This window comes from Salvelinus fontinalis, chromosome 21 (genome assembly GCF_029448725.1).
Source record: "Salvelinus fontinalis isolate EN_2023a chromosome 21, ASM2944872v1, whole genome shotgun sequence".
NCBI lineage: Eukaryota > Metazoa > Chordata > Actinopteri > Salmoniformes > Salmonidae > Salvelinus > Salvelinus fontinalis.
In genome coordinates, this window is record NC_074685.1 from 6,666,589 (window position 1) to 6,681,300 (window position 14,712).

The 14,712-nt window shown below is 40.6% G+C and overlaps 1 protein-coding gene and 1 long non-coding RNA gene across 2 annotated transcripts; one reads left to right on the forward strand and one right to left on the reverse strand.

Moving 5' to 3' along the window:
* Positions 1 to 3,594: 3,594 nt before the first annotated feature.
* On the reverse strand, positions 3,595 to 7,049 carry LOC129818095 (zinc finger protein 572-like). The gene has a single exon (XM_055873660.1). The coding sequence runs from the start codon at positions 6,694 to 6,696 to the stop codon at positions 4,456 to 4,458; it is 2,241 nt and encodes a 746-aa protein (XP_055729635.1). The 5' UTR covers positions 6,697 to 7,049; the 3' UTR covers positions 3,595 to 4,455.
* Positions 7,050 to 10,350: 3,301 nt separating this feature from the next.
* On the forward strand, positions 10,351 to 13,678 carry LOC129818097 (uncharacterized). The gene is made up of 2 exons (XR_008753905.1): positions 10,351 to 11,652; positions 12,346 to 13,678. It is a non-coding gene; the product is annotated as an uncharacterized LOC129818097 (long non-coding RNA).
* The last annotated feature ends 1,034 nt before the right edge of the window (positions 13,679 to 14,712 follow it).

Here is a 14,712-nt window from a genome sequence, read left to right on the forward strand (position 1 = left end):
CCATCCCCTCTTTTCCCCACACATGTTGTTCTCATCAGATAACAGCCACAGACCCACACACACTCCCCTCCCCCATGAACAGGCCCCTGTTAAAACAAACGCACATGCATTCTGCTCAAGGTTGAGACTATAAGACAAAGAACTGTGTTAAGAGCCAATGGAACGTCGACATCAGGCCCGGACAGGACTACCCACGACCCAGATCGACCAATCGGAAGGCCAGACTACAAGATCAACCTACTTTACTTGTTGCATATATAATCAGCACAACATGTTTAGAGGCCTCTTCTCCGACGATTCCATAAGAATCAGACAGAAAGGGGCCGTGCTGCACGATTTGCCAGATATCTTCACACTGAATAAACTGTCTTACTAAATACTGTTCCACCCTGTCCAGCGTATTGACTTGGTCTCATTTCTCTAGTAACGAATCATCAACAACGATCTTTGGGCTCATTCGACAGTGCAGACGATTTTAAAGGCGAGTCGAGGCAGACTAATCTAAAAATCACCTTGAATCATAAATAACTACTCAATGTTATTTGTAGATCAGTCAGTCGTTCACAATGTACCCATGATACATAGCGGTTTTGATGCTCTGGAACAAGGCCTATGACTTAATTGTTCAAATTCAAGCACAGAAAATTGACGCGCATGCGCAGTACTTGAATAAATATCACTGTCTCGTAACATATTAATTAAGTAGTCCCTAATATAAATGCTATATAATGGTATCTCATTATTTCATACATAACACATTGTCTATGGAGATGTCTTTTCTTCTGTATCCAATTGACACTTTTGATTTGGGAGGATTTAGCCGTCAGTTAAGTAAAGATAGGAGAGTCCTAGTCCAATAAAGGACTAAAGGAGTCTAACGTTACTCTTTATTGTCCAAGGACCTACATGTTCTGTTCAAATGCGAAATGGATTGGAAGCCAAAACAGCCAAATCCTCCATCTAAATGTGAACAGATTCTCAATTGGGGTATGGTTCTATAAACATAAATCCCTCTACTTTCATTTCACATCAAAATGATTCCATAAATGCAAAATACAGACTTACTGTACACCAGTGGAGGCTGTTGAGGGGAGGATGGTGCATAATAATGTCTGAAACAGAGCAAATTGAATGGAACCAAATAATGTGTTTGATGTACTGGATACCATTCCACTGATTCCTCTCCAGCCATTACCACGAGCACGTCCTCCCCAATTTAAGGTACCACCAATCTCCTGTGCTGTACTCTGGTTTAACCGGTTTTGGCACAGTTGCAACCAACAGTATTTTTCAGTGACAACACTTGTGGCGTCTGTCTTCTGTTTACACACAGGTGTTAGGAGACACATATAGCTAATTAGCACAGGTAGTCAACTCTGTCTTCCGTCTGTTTTCCGTAAACACGCGCGGTAACATGGAGATATGGCCATTTCCAAACCCGTACCGCAATTAATGCGTGTTAATATTCAAACCGAGATTCGTGGCTCTTAACAAAACTCCCCCATACAGAAGACGCCTTCATCCGATGTTTCTTATGTGTAATGTAATGGAACTGAATCATGATCAAGCTGGGCTAGGAGAATACCAGCTAGCTAGTTAGCTGTCCTGCTATGGCTGTGTTGCCTTTTAACATGTGATAAAATCTAAACTTTTCTCAATTAGTCGATCTAAGATTCGGACCGGGAAAGGAAAACTTGTAGTTAGCTTACTAAAAAAATATTGTCATCAAAATTAGCTAGGGAACTATCTACTCTTTAAAAACATGCTAGCTAGCTATGGAGGTAAGATGTAAACAGAGCGACGTCATCAGCTTCTTCTTCTTGTGGATTTTCGGTAGCCTGGACGCTTTGAGCATATGAACATCATCAGCTTTACCTCTCTCGCGGTTTTCTATTGGTTGTCACTAGTTACCACAGTCAAAGTCAGAGGGCCCGCCTACTCGACCAATTAGATGAGGGAGTGTGATGCCGGCTCAGAAAGCCTGCCTACCCGACCAATCAGATGAGGGAATTTGATGATGCATATGCCAGCTTACGCCTCGGTCACACCGACAGCTTCTTTGCATTTTGGTACACCAGAAGTACATTAATTTCCAATTGAACGCTGCGTTTGCCTTGCAGGATTGCGTTGTAGTGAGTTCTGTGTGGTGCATACGTTGGACTTATCGAATGTATGCGTCAAACTGTATGAGTAGACGGCTTGACAGAAATGGTAGCAGAAGGTGAATGTTGATATTTTGTTGCACACATATCCAGATGATGCTGCGTACCAATTTGCGCAAATCGCTGTAGGTGTGATCGAGGCGTTATGGTTCGTGGCAAATGCTGCATTTTCTAAACATCTCCACATCTGAGCAGCATGGTGATGAAGAAGATTTCTGTCCATACCGAGGTCCATCTGGAAGAGGACAGAAGAGGACCTCTAAGAAGGTGTTGTGGGTCAATGTGCAGGCCATCATAAAGAGATCACAGACCTCACTTATCATCTTCAAAATGAACAGTGCATGACGGACCTGTCTTCACATCTGCAAAGCCTATTGCTGGATATGAAGGCTCATGTTCCACAGCATAAATACATTTGCCTTTGGTTTAAATGTTTCACAGTGGACATCTAAAAACTGGTAGGACAGAGTGAGCGGAACATTCTACCAATTGAGTACATTTTGAATAGTACAACTTTTATTTCAACTCATTTTAAAATTTTATCATAAAGAGTTCAACTTAATAAAAAAAAAATCTCATATCAAGATGTTAAATAAATAAATGACCATAGTAAGTGCCCAAGTGCCAAATAACGTAATGTGGTTGAAATGTATCTTAAATTAGCCAATTTAATTGTGTACGCTTTACTTGAGGATTACTTGTGGATTTTGTGATAAAAAAAAAAATCAAAGTCTACATTTCTTTGTTTACATGCAATTTTAAGAACAATAGAGATATTGGAGTAAACAATAGATAGATAGATAGATCTACATTTTTAAGTCGTCAATTTTCTTCTTCCAACAGGGGTGGAGAGAATTTCTTTCAGTTCTAAAGTTAAGTTCCTGCAATTCTACACATTTTTCCATGATTTATGCCATGTTAATATGATATCTGAGTGAGTGACAAAAAAATCAACAGAGCCCCCTGGAGGTCCGGTTGGTAATTCAGATAGCTGGCTAGACTAAATGACCAATCTTTCATTTTTTTACTGACATGGGATAATTGAGTGACTTTCAATGAGTGACATATAACAAGAGGAACATTTCTGATGCACAACTAAGTTTTGAAACTGCCCCTTGTGTATTCTACTATTCTAACTCAACAGTAATTTGACACGCATACTTAGTAAAACAATTAAATGAACTGCAATATGCTGTCTTCAATCAACTCAGTGTGCAGTTCAATTGAAGTTCAACTAAAGTTATACTGCAGTAGGACTGTAGCATGCAGTTTATATTGTAGTTTATTTTCATTATAACTGTGTTTTTTTGTTTTTCGAAAACATTTGAGGTCCGGACCTTGGTGTCCTCATATGTAGGGTTAAGACAAGTAACTATGAGTAAGGGCAAACATCATGATAAGCCTGCAAGCGGAGTTTGAATAAGACATCCGATTTGCATTTAGAAATGTAGGTTTTATTATGGCTAATAAATAACCAAATCATTGATGGATCACTAGACAAAACAAATGCATGTCTCTCGTCTGCCCCTGCATTCCGGTCAGCATACGCGACATCACACTCCCTCATCTGATTGGTCGTTGCCCGCGAACCGTAAGCCAGCATACACGTTCAACATTCATCTGATTGGTCAAGTAGGCAGACCTTCTGACTTTGTGGCTAACTAGTGACCTTTTCAGTGATCAGAAGCGTATCACGTGGTTTCTGTGCATAATGTAGGCTACTGGGATAAATAACTGTAGTTGTAGCTAGTATCCTGCTTTGCCAAATCTTTTTTTGTTTTCCATCTATTAAATGCACCATGAATACAGTACACAATGATGAATGGATAGAAATAAAGAGTTATGAAGAAATGTATGAATGTGGTTCCTCTGTAGGTTTCTTCCGAGGTTCCTGCCTTTCTAGGGAGTTTTTCCAAGCAACCGTGCTTCAACATCTGCATAGAGGGGTTGGTTGTTTAGCAACAAAACAGACGAGTGCGCAACTATGGGGCAAAACAAACGGGGTTGGCTTAGATTGTTGACAACATGTAAGCTATATTTCATCTCCAATGTTTATTGAAAACAAATATATTTGCACAATGAGCACTTGTCTCTCAAATATATCATTACAATTGTTGGTTAGCTAGCTAGCAGATTTTAGCCATAATATGGGAAATAGTAAAAACCACTAGACCCTCCAGGAATGAGTTTGCCACCCCCTGGTATAGGGGAGCTAGGTAGGTTGGGGCTGAGGGTGGATTTGGGATCGGTGTGCCTCTACTGAAGCCTTCCTGTGCCTGCTGTCCTCTTCAGGTCAGAGGTCAGGGTGGTGTCTTATCTGGTGTCGTTTCCGGTCGCCATCTTGGGAGAACCTCTTCCCACACTCTGAACAAATGTATGGTTTCTCTCCAGTGTGACTTCTCATATGTATAATCAGAGCACTCCGTCGGAAGCAGCGTTTTCCACAGCAGTGGCACTCATGAGGTCTCTCTCCTGTGTGAACCATCTGGTGTCTCCTCACACTGTCAGCTCGAGAGAAAGTCTTCCCACAGACAGGGCAGGAGTAGCTGGCCCTCTCCCCAGCGTGCCACTGGAGGTGGATCCGGAGTGTGGTGGACTGGGCAAAACTCTTTCCGCACTCTGAGCAGCTGTATGGTTTTTCTCCTGTGTGAGATCTCTGGTGCAGCTTTAATGCGCTTGGCTTGCTGAAAGTCATTCCACAGTCACTGCAAAGGTAAGACCTCTCTTTTACAGTTTTTCGCTGATGTCTATTCTGGTGGATCTCAAATTGCCTTTTGTCTGAGAACGCCTTCGAACAGTCAGAGCAATGGTGAGGTAGCTCTCCAACATGTACCTGCAGGTGACTATTTAACATTGCCTGTGTAGAGAACTTCTCCTCACACATAGAGCAGTGGTAACGTGTCTTTTCCTTGTGTTTCCGCTGGTGTCTTTTTAGATTTTCCGGACGAGTGAAGCTCTTACCACAATCGGAGCAGTGATTAGACTTCTCTTTATGTGTATACTGGTGTCTTCTCAAGTGATAGGCTCTGGTAAAAACTTTACCACAGTCTGAGCATTGGTGAAGCATCTTTCCAGCATGTTTCTGCTGGTGTCTTTCAAATGCGAGGAACGACTGGAATAGTTTCCCACAGTCGGTGCAGAGGTGAGGCTTTTCCCCGGCATGCACTTTCATGTGACTTCTTAGTTGTGCTGCTTTAGAGAAACACTCATCACAGTTAGTGCAATGGTATGATTTGTCAGTCATATGGCTTCGCTGGTGTTTTTTCAAATGTTCCGGTCGGGTGAAGCTTTTACCACAATCAGAGCATTGGTGAGATTTTTCTTTGTTATGTGTTTGCTTGTGTCTCTTTAAATGATAGACTCGGGTAAAACTCTTACCACAGTCTAAGCAGTGGTAGGACTTGTTTCTGGGTTTTGAACTGTTGCCACAGACATCATCATCACCATCTTTATCACTACTGTCACTAGCAACATAATGATCATTACCATTATTATCATCATCACCATTATCATCCTTATAATCATAATCGTCATCATCATCATCAACACCACCATCATCATCAGAGATTGTGGCCATTTCCTTCCCTTTCTCCAACGTTTTCTGACGCAATTGTCTATCTGTATGTAAACTGCTGTCCTTGCTGTCAAACATTGTGCATTTTAGTGCCACCCCCTCTACCTCAGGTGTCACACAGATTATTTTGCGATCTGTCTCTTTAAGAGAGAAAAGGTCAAGACATGACATGTCTTCTTCATCAGAGTCATTTGAATCAGTTTCAGTAACCTGATGCACGTTTTCGTCTCTCTTTCCTGTTTTGGGTGACTTTTTTTCACTCTGCTTCGATTTGCACATTTTCTGTATGTGTCCTCTTTTGTTACATTGTCTACAGTCTTTGTCTTTAAACCAGCAATCGACAGGGTCATGTGCCTTTTTACCACACCGAAAGCATGCCTGTGATTTCGCTTGACGTCGGGTGTTAAACTTGTTCACTGTGCATTCCACTGTATTTTTCCTCTGTAACTCTCCTGCATCTTTTGCGGCAGTTTCCATTGATATGGCTATGTCCAATGCGCGCGCCAATGTCAGATCTATTTCTGATAAGAGCCGTTTCTGTGTGCTCTCGTTGTGTAACCCGAATACAAGCCTGTCTCTGAGCGCATCCGACAATCCCTGTCCGAACTGACAATACTGCGAGAGCTGGCGGAGCTCCGCAATGTACTCCGGTATTGACTCTGTCTTTTGCTGATTCCGTTTGTGAAATCGGAAACGTTCGGCTATGACCAGCGGCTTTGGATTTAGATGAGTCTGTAACGCATTTACAATCTCTTTGAAGGTCTTCTCTTCTGGCTTTGTCGGTGCTGTAAGGGTACATAGCAAGTTATATGTCTTAGCTCCCATTACACCCAGAAGTACCCCTACTTTCCTTTCACCTTCTACATCGTTAGCAAGCCAATACTGCTCAAGTCTCTCGATGTATGTAGCCCAATCCTCCATGGTGCTATCGAAATTGTCAATTTGCAGCAGCAGGTCCATTTTGGGGTAGAGCTATCAACGTGATATACTCAATATCAAGCAAATAAAGTCGAATTTTCACCCAAATTTCGGTGTCCATTGCATGGTAGGAATTATACTTCAAGCATTGATAACGTTTTCATGACTTCTTTCTTCTTATGAGTTTGCGGCAGACTAGACGCTGTGTTCCGTATTGCTGCCTTTCACAGGTCGGAGTGCGAATTTCACATTTTGTCACAACTTCATCTTGTACGGTCTTTGGGCCCCTTCGACATTGCAGCTGATTTTAAAGGCGAGTCGAGAATCACCTTGGATCATAAATAACGATTATAAATAACTGTTCGTTGACTCAATGTTGTGTAATTGCAGACTGCAATTCATGGGGTTTCTGTAAAACACCCTTTTCCTGGTAAAGAAACACCCTGAATTTGTCAGTTCCGGTGTTGAGACTGATGGTTTCTCAACATTTGTTGACTTTTACATAGGTCGGTCAGCCAGTCATTCACAATAAAGGTTAAATGGTATTTAATTTTTTTAACTGATAAAAAACGTTTTTTGATGGCCTCGAACACAGCCTTTTGAATTCGTTATTCAAAATCAAGCGAAGTGCATTGATGCGCAGGCACGGTACTTGAATTAGTACCACTGCTCTAGTAGCAACATACCTGCCTAGGATAAATGCTATATAATGGTATCACATTATTTCATACATAACACATTGTCTATGGAGATGCCTTTTATTCTGTATCCATTTGACACTTTTGATTTGGGAGAATGTGGCCTTAGTGAAGTAAAGATACAGTAGGAGAGTCCTAGCCCAAAAATCCACTAAAGGAGCCTAACGTTACTCCTTATAGTCCAAGGCCCTACATGTTCTGTTTAAAGGTGAATTGGCTTTGGAAGCCAAAATATCCAAATCCTCCATCTAAATGTGAGTCAGTTCTCAATTGGGGTATTGTTCTAGAAACATAAATCCCTCTACTTTCATACCACAAACAAAAGTATTCCATAAATGCAAAATACATACTTACTGTACACTGGTTTAATCGATTTTATCACAGTTGCAGCCGACAGTATTTTTCAGTGACAACACTTTTGGCTTCCGTTTACACACAGGTGTTAGGAGACACATATAGCTACACCATCGAGAGCATCCTGACTGGTTGCATCACTGCCTGGTATGGCAACTGCTCGACCTCCGACCGTACGACCCAGTACATCACTGGGGCCAAGCTTCCTGCCATCCAGGACCTCTATACCAGGTGGTGTCAGAGTAAGGCCCTAAAAATTGTCAAAGACTCCAGCCACCCTGGTCATGGACTGTTCTCTCTGCTACCGCACGGCAAGCGGTACCGGAGTACCAAGTCTAGGTCTAAAAGTCTTGTTAACAGCTTCTACCCCAAGCCATAAGACTCCTGAACAGCTAGTCAAATGGCAACCAAGAATATTTGCATTGCCCCCCCTCTTTTACGTGGCTCCTACTCTCTGTTTATTATCTGTGGATAGTCACTTTAACTCTACCTACATGTACATATTACCTCAATTACCTCGACTAACCGGTGCCCCCGCAAATTGAATCTGTAACGGTACCCCCTGTATATAGCCTCGCTATTGTCATTTTACTGCTGCTCTTTAACTTTTTTTCCCACTTATCTATTTTTTACTTAACCAGCAATGCAGTTTTAAGAAAAATAAGTGTTAAGGGCAAACATCATGATAAGCCTGCAAGCGGAGTTTGAATAAGACATCCGATTTGCATTTAGAAATGTTGGTTTTATTATGGCTAATAAATAACCAAATCATTGATGGATCACTAGACAAAACAAATGCATGTCTCTCGTCTGCCCCTGCATGCCGGTCGGCATACGCGTCATCACACTCCCTCATCTGATTGGTTGTTGCCCGCGAACCAGAAACCTGCTTACGCGTCATCAAATCCCCTCATCTGATTGGTCGAGTAGGCAGACCTTCTGACTTTATGGCTATGGTAATTAGTGACCTTTTCGTGATCAGAAGCGTATCACGTGGTTTCTGTTCATAATGTAGGCTACTGGGATAAATAACTGTAGTTGTAGCTAGTATCCTGCTTTCCCAAATCCTTTGTTTTCCATCTATTGAACGCACCATGAATAGTGTACACAATGATGAATGGATAGAAATATAGTTCAGATAATTATGAATGTGGTTCCTCTCTAGGTTCCTGCCTTTATAGGGAGTTTTTTCAAGCCACCATGCTTCAACATCTGCATAGACTGTTGGTTGTTTAGCAACAAAACCGACACATGCGCAACTATGGGGCAAAACAGACGGGGTTGTCTTAGATTGTTGACAGCATGTAAGCTATATTTCATTTTCAATGTTTGTTGAAAACATGCATACATTTGCACAATGAGCACTTGTTGTCTCTCAAATACATCGTTACAGTTGTTGGATAGCCATATTAGCATTGACATGAAATCATTCAAAGCACCTCAAAACAAGACATGGTATTGAAGAACAAGATGAAATGAGCTGAAACGAGCCACTTATGGTTCCCCACAAGGACTTCTGCCCCATGGAAGCGTGCACATTGTTTTATTGAAATCCTGCAGAATATATATCCTGCAGGAATAGGAAGTCCTGGAGGATATGCCACAGGATTTGCAGGGCCACTTTCCTGTAGGAATCATGCTGGTAAACTTTAGTTGGTTTTAATATGGCTGCTACACCAAAAACATCTGTGAGTATGCATGTGTGTTAGGCTCCATTTTAAATGGCGAATGAGAGATTGAAACTGTTTGTGGTGTTACCTTTGCCTAAATAGCTGTCCAGTGCTGCCATCTGTGGCAGTCAATCTCACTGTTGTTTACAGGCTCGGTCTTAACTGGGGACGACAGGAGAGAGATGAGAGTGGCAGAGCTCAGAATATAACTGCAGAACATTTCTGTGTTACATGAAAAACAGCGACAAAATTGTGTCAATTATATATTGTAGTAGTAAAAGACAACCTACTCACCTTTAACTAGTAGACTACTGGACTAATGGAGCTTTAACTAGCAGACTACTGGACTAATGGAGCTTTATCTAGTAGAGTACAGGACTAATGGAGCTTTAACTAGTAGAGTACTGAACTAATGGAGCTTTAACTAGTAGAGACTAATGGAACTTTAACTAGTAGAGTACTAGACTAACGGAGCTCCAAATGAGACAAAGAATCAGAAACAGATGAATTAGTAAATGTATTGTTTTCTCATGACCTTACCAACTCTAATGTGGTGTGGTGCCTTCTGCTAAACTGTTAGAAATGCAAGGTAAGGATTTCCAGTGTTATACTGTGTGTTTTCTGTGCTCCCTGTAGTCTAAGCAGGAAGGGAAAAGAACAGAACTCACATGTTGGTGATGAAACTGTCCAAGCAAGCTAAAAGTTGAACAGAGAGAAGAAGTAATGTTAATGGGACGACCCTCCCACTCTGTCTGCCGTATGCTTTCTCTTTGCTCTTGTTTACCTTATTAGTATGTCGGCGGGCGGAGCTGGGAGGGTCGTCAGCGACATGGGACACACCTGGGCCCGGGTGTGTCCCGGGATAAATACACCTCTTCCCCCATTCATTGGGGAGACTCTCTCCATGCAGACAGACTTAGATTGTGGCACCTTTCAACACCCCTCATTATCACATTTATGCACGCAAACACTCACTTACACTACTGATTACACACACCATTGTAATTGTATTTAGATTACTTCAGTTAAAATATTTTGATATTCCTTATCGCCACGTTGTCTCCCTTCGAGCCGGTTCGTGACAATTAAAATTACCAATTTCTATTTAAATCAAACGATTTCTATATTGTAATAAATAATATCCTTAATTAACAGCGTTGGACTGTTAGAACCTGTTATAACTACTTAGAACCTGCTATAACTACTGCTTGCATAAGTGTACACTGTTCCTCAATACTCTTCGATGTTACACACAAACACATTCTGTACTCAACAGATACTAACCACACACACACACCCAGAAACAGATGGCTGACTCAAACGTTGCATGACACTGTCAAAAAACGGGAAGCGCCCTGACCACAGACACTAACTGCTAGTTTCAGCAATCACATTCTCGTGACTCTCAAAACACACAGTCATGCCTCTGTATGAACACACACACACACACACACACACACACACACACACACACACACACACACACACACACACACACACACACACACACACACACACACACACACACACACACACACACACACACACACACACACACACACACACACACACACACACACACACCTCTCCCAATGGGTTGGGTTTAAAGGACAAAGAACACTGCCAAGAACCAATGGAGCATCAACACCAGGTCAGGACGGGACCTTCCTCAACCCTCATCGACCAGTCAGGAGAACAGAACTACTAGACTCAACCTACGTCATTTCAATGTATAAAATCTAATGCACACTATGTTTAGGGACTCTCTTCCGCTAGTTCCCTCTGAGCTAAACGAACGAGTCTGTGCACACTTTGCAAGATATCTTTGACTCTGAATAAACTGCCTTTACTATATCTAAGTCCACCCTGTCCAGCGTCTTGACTTGGTCCCATTCTCATGTAAATGATCATCAACAATATTCAATTGAGAGCTAATATATTTCAGCAAAATGTGATTTTTCATAGATATACGTTGGTTATGTAATGTTCCAAATTGCATACTTGCGTTCTATCTAGAGCGTATAGCAAGTGCGTAAGTCAACTGTCATTTTTCAAGTGCGATTCCAAATCTAAGAAAGCGAAACGGCAAGTAATGTTCTAATTTTCCAGGAAGTTCTATTAGCATACTAGGGAGGTTTGGAAAACAAAGCACGCATGGGAGCATACATTTTCGTTCCCTTCGCCAGGGCAACACAGCGGATAAAAACTTCTGAATTAATGGCGGACATAAGTTCCCACTTGTGAGAAAATGTTCCAGAGGAATATATTTGTCAAATGTAAGTATTGTTTATTTATTCACCAAATTATGTTAAAATGTTGAACAAATTACTTTCATATGAATTCATGAGTCACTGCTGTTTATCAGCCAAGCGAAGTTGTAACGGCTCTCTTTCGGTGAGTGAGTAGACCAAGGCGCAGCAGGTGATGAATACATAATGTTTATTTGACAAGACGGAAAAACACGAAACGAAAATACACTTGAATGATAAACAAAATAACAAAACGAACTAGACAGACCTAAACTATGAACTTACATGAAACGAGGAAACACATGAACAGGAACGACCGAACAAACGAGACGAGACAGTACCGTGTGGTGCAAAATACACAGACACAGCGACAATCACCCACAAACAAACAGTGAGAACAACCTACCTTAATATGACTCTCAATTAGAGGAAAACGCAAAACACCTGCCTCTAATTAAGAGCCATACCAGGCAACCCAAAACCAACATAGAAACGGAAAACATAGACTGCCAACCCAAAACACACGCCCTGACCATCACACACATACAAAACAACAGAAAACAGGTCAGGAACGTGACAGAAGTTAGCTCGTCGGACGCAATGGCTAGCTAGCAGGCGATCTCGTCCAGGTTATCAACTGTTTAGGGATGACAAACTAAACAAAATAAATGTTAAATCTAGTTTGAGCAGTGAGGTTAATTTGTCCTCCCTTGGCCTCAGGTTGAAGCACATCGCACCCCACCACCCAGACAGATGTAAAGAACTTGGGAACCTCCCATCCACCAGGGAAATCACCCAATTCCAGGAGTTTATTCAGGAGTTTATTCAGCAGCGTGCAACGTCACTGTTAAAAGTAGACCCACACATATTATTCTCTATCATGGAGAATTGTCAGCTCATTGTAACATATGAAGCTAATTTACAATAGACGTGGGTGATTCTGCCCTATGTGCAAGTTTTTATTGCTGCCCAGCAAACATGTTCAATTATTCATTGTCTAAAATTTAGACCGCAATTAGTTGAATGTGAATAGGCTAAGGATGGCAATTTTAAAAAGGCCATCAGACTGTTAAATAATGTTTACATACTGTATTTTAGTCATCCTAATATTTATATATTTCTTAATTCAATTATTTTACTTTTAGATTTGTGTGTATTGTTATGAAATGCACTGTTGGAGTTAGGAACACAAGCATTTCCCTACACCTACAATAACATCTGCTAAATATGTGTATGTGACCAATAACATCTGCTAAATATGTGTATGTGACCAATAACATCTGCTAAATATGTGTATGTGATCAATAACATCTGCTAAATATGTGTATGTGACCAATAACATCTGCTAAATATGTGTATGTGACCAATAACATCTGCTAAATATGTGTATGTGATCAATAACATCTGCTAAATATGTGTATGTGACCAATAACATCTGCTAAATATGTGTATGTGACCAATAACATCTGCTAAATATGTGTATGTGACCAATAACATCTGCTAAATATGTGTATGTGACCAATAACATCTGCTAAATATGTGTATGTGACCAATAACATCTGCTAAATATGTGTATGTGACCAATAACATCTGCTAAATATGTGTATGTGACCAATAACATCTGCTAAATATGTGTATGTGACCAATAACATCTGCTAAATATGTGTATGTGACCAATAACATCTGCTAAATATGTGTATGTGACCAATAACATCTGCTAAATATGTGTATGTGACCAATAACATTTGATTAGAATGAGGTGTACTAAACACGCCTTGAATGTTAATCTCCTTGATGTCCCTCACTTGGGGATGCTAAAATGTTTTTTCATCTACTGAGCCATTTACTTTATGTTAGTATTATATTTTTGGGGCGGCAGGTAGCCTAGTGGTTAGAGCGTTGGGCTGAGCTGACAAGGTACAAATCTGTCTTTCTGCTCCTGAACAAGGCAGTTAACCCACTGTTCCCCGGTTGGCCATCATTGTAAATAAGAATTTGTTCTTAACTGACTTGCCTAGTTAAATAAAGGTTCAAATAAAAAAAATATTTGTAATTGCATTGTCGATAAGGAACCTGCAAGTAAGCATTTTGTTGGACCATATATATCTTGTACATATGACTAATAACTTTTGTACAATGGTCTGTGTTTTAAGGATTCATGCACAGATACAGGAAAACCAATGAAAGGGTTAATATTACTAAAACATTTGAAGTGTTGATGTCTCCCCACGGTTCTGGTTTTGAGGTTTGGGCATCTGGGGGATGCAGATCATCTGTCTAATCCCCTGCAGGGACAGAGGCATTAATAATATTACAATGGTGTATTCATTTAATATTCCTGTTATATATGCATGCATATAATTAAATTGGACATTGCCATTTATAATATGCCAGATTTTTTTTGTATCCAATGCGTTTAGCTTGCATTAGAATGAAGTAGTCTAGGCCTTCTAATCTATTTGTATTGCATAATATTGCCTATCATTTAGATATCAATGCATAAGGTGAATATAAAACCAAGCTATTGTGAAAATCAGAGTAATTTAATAATGTACATGGGGGTTGTATGATTTTATCACAATGGAAATAAAACACCAGCTGTCCTAATGCAATATTAGCTTTACAGTGAAAGACCACTATTCTGGCTATTTATCATTCTTAAACAGTAAGAAAAATAGCTTATTTAAAACATTTTTTTTTACTTCAGCCTCTGTACAATGCATGAAAGTTTACTTGTCATACATCCACAATGATGTAGCAGGTTTCCTCTCTCCATCCACCATATGGGTCAGTCGGCGTGCACCAACCACTGCATCTATTTCTTCAGTTATATCCTTTGTACTCCCTTTCAGAGCCATTCAAGAGAACCCCCTTGGTAGGTTCTCTGCTTCACAGATCCATACATGACAAGCTATCTTTTTCAGGTGCAAAGCATGCTCCTTCTGCTCCTTGGACATACAAAAAACTAAATAAACCCAGTTCTTGTTATTTTCACTGACATTTAACATATCTATGATTTTCATTGAGACTTCAAATGGATCTCAGGTATCTCGATCAATCAAAACCCTCACTCCGACTAAAATAAGT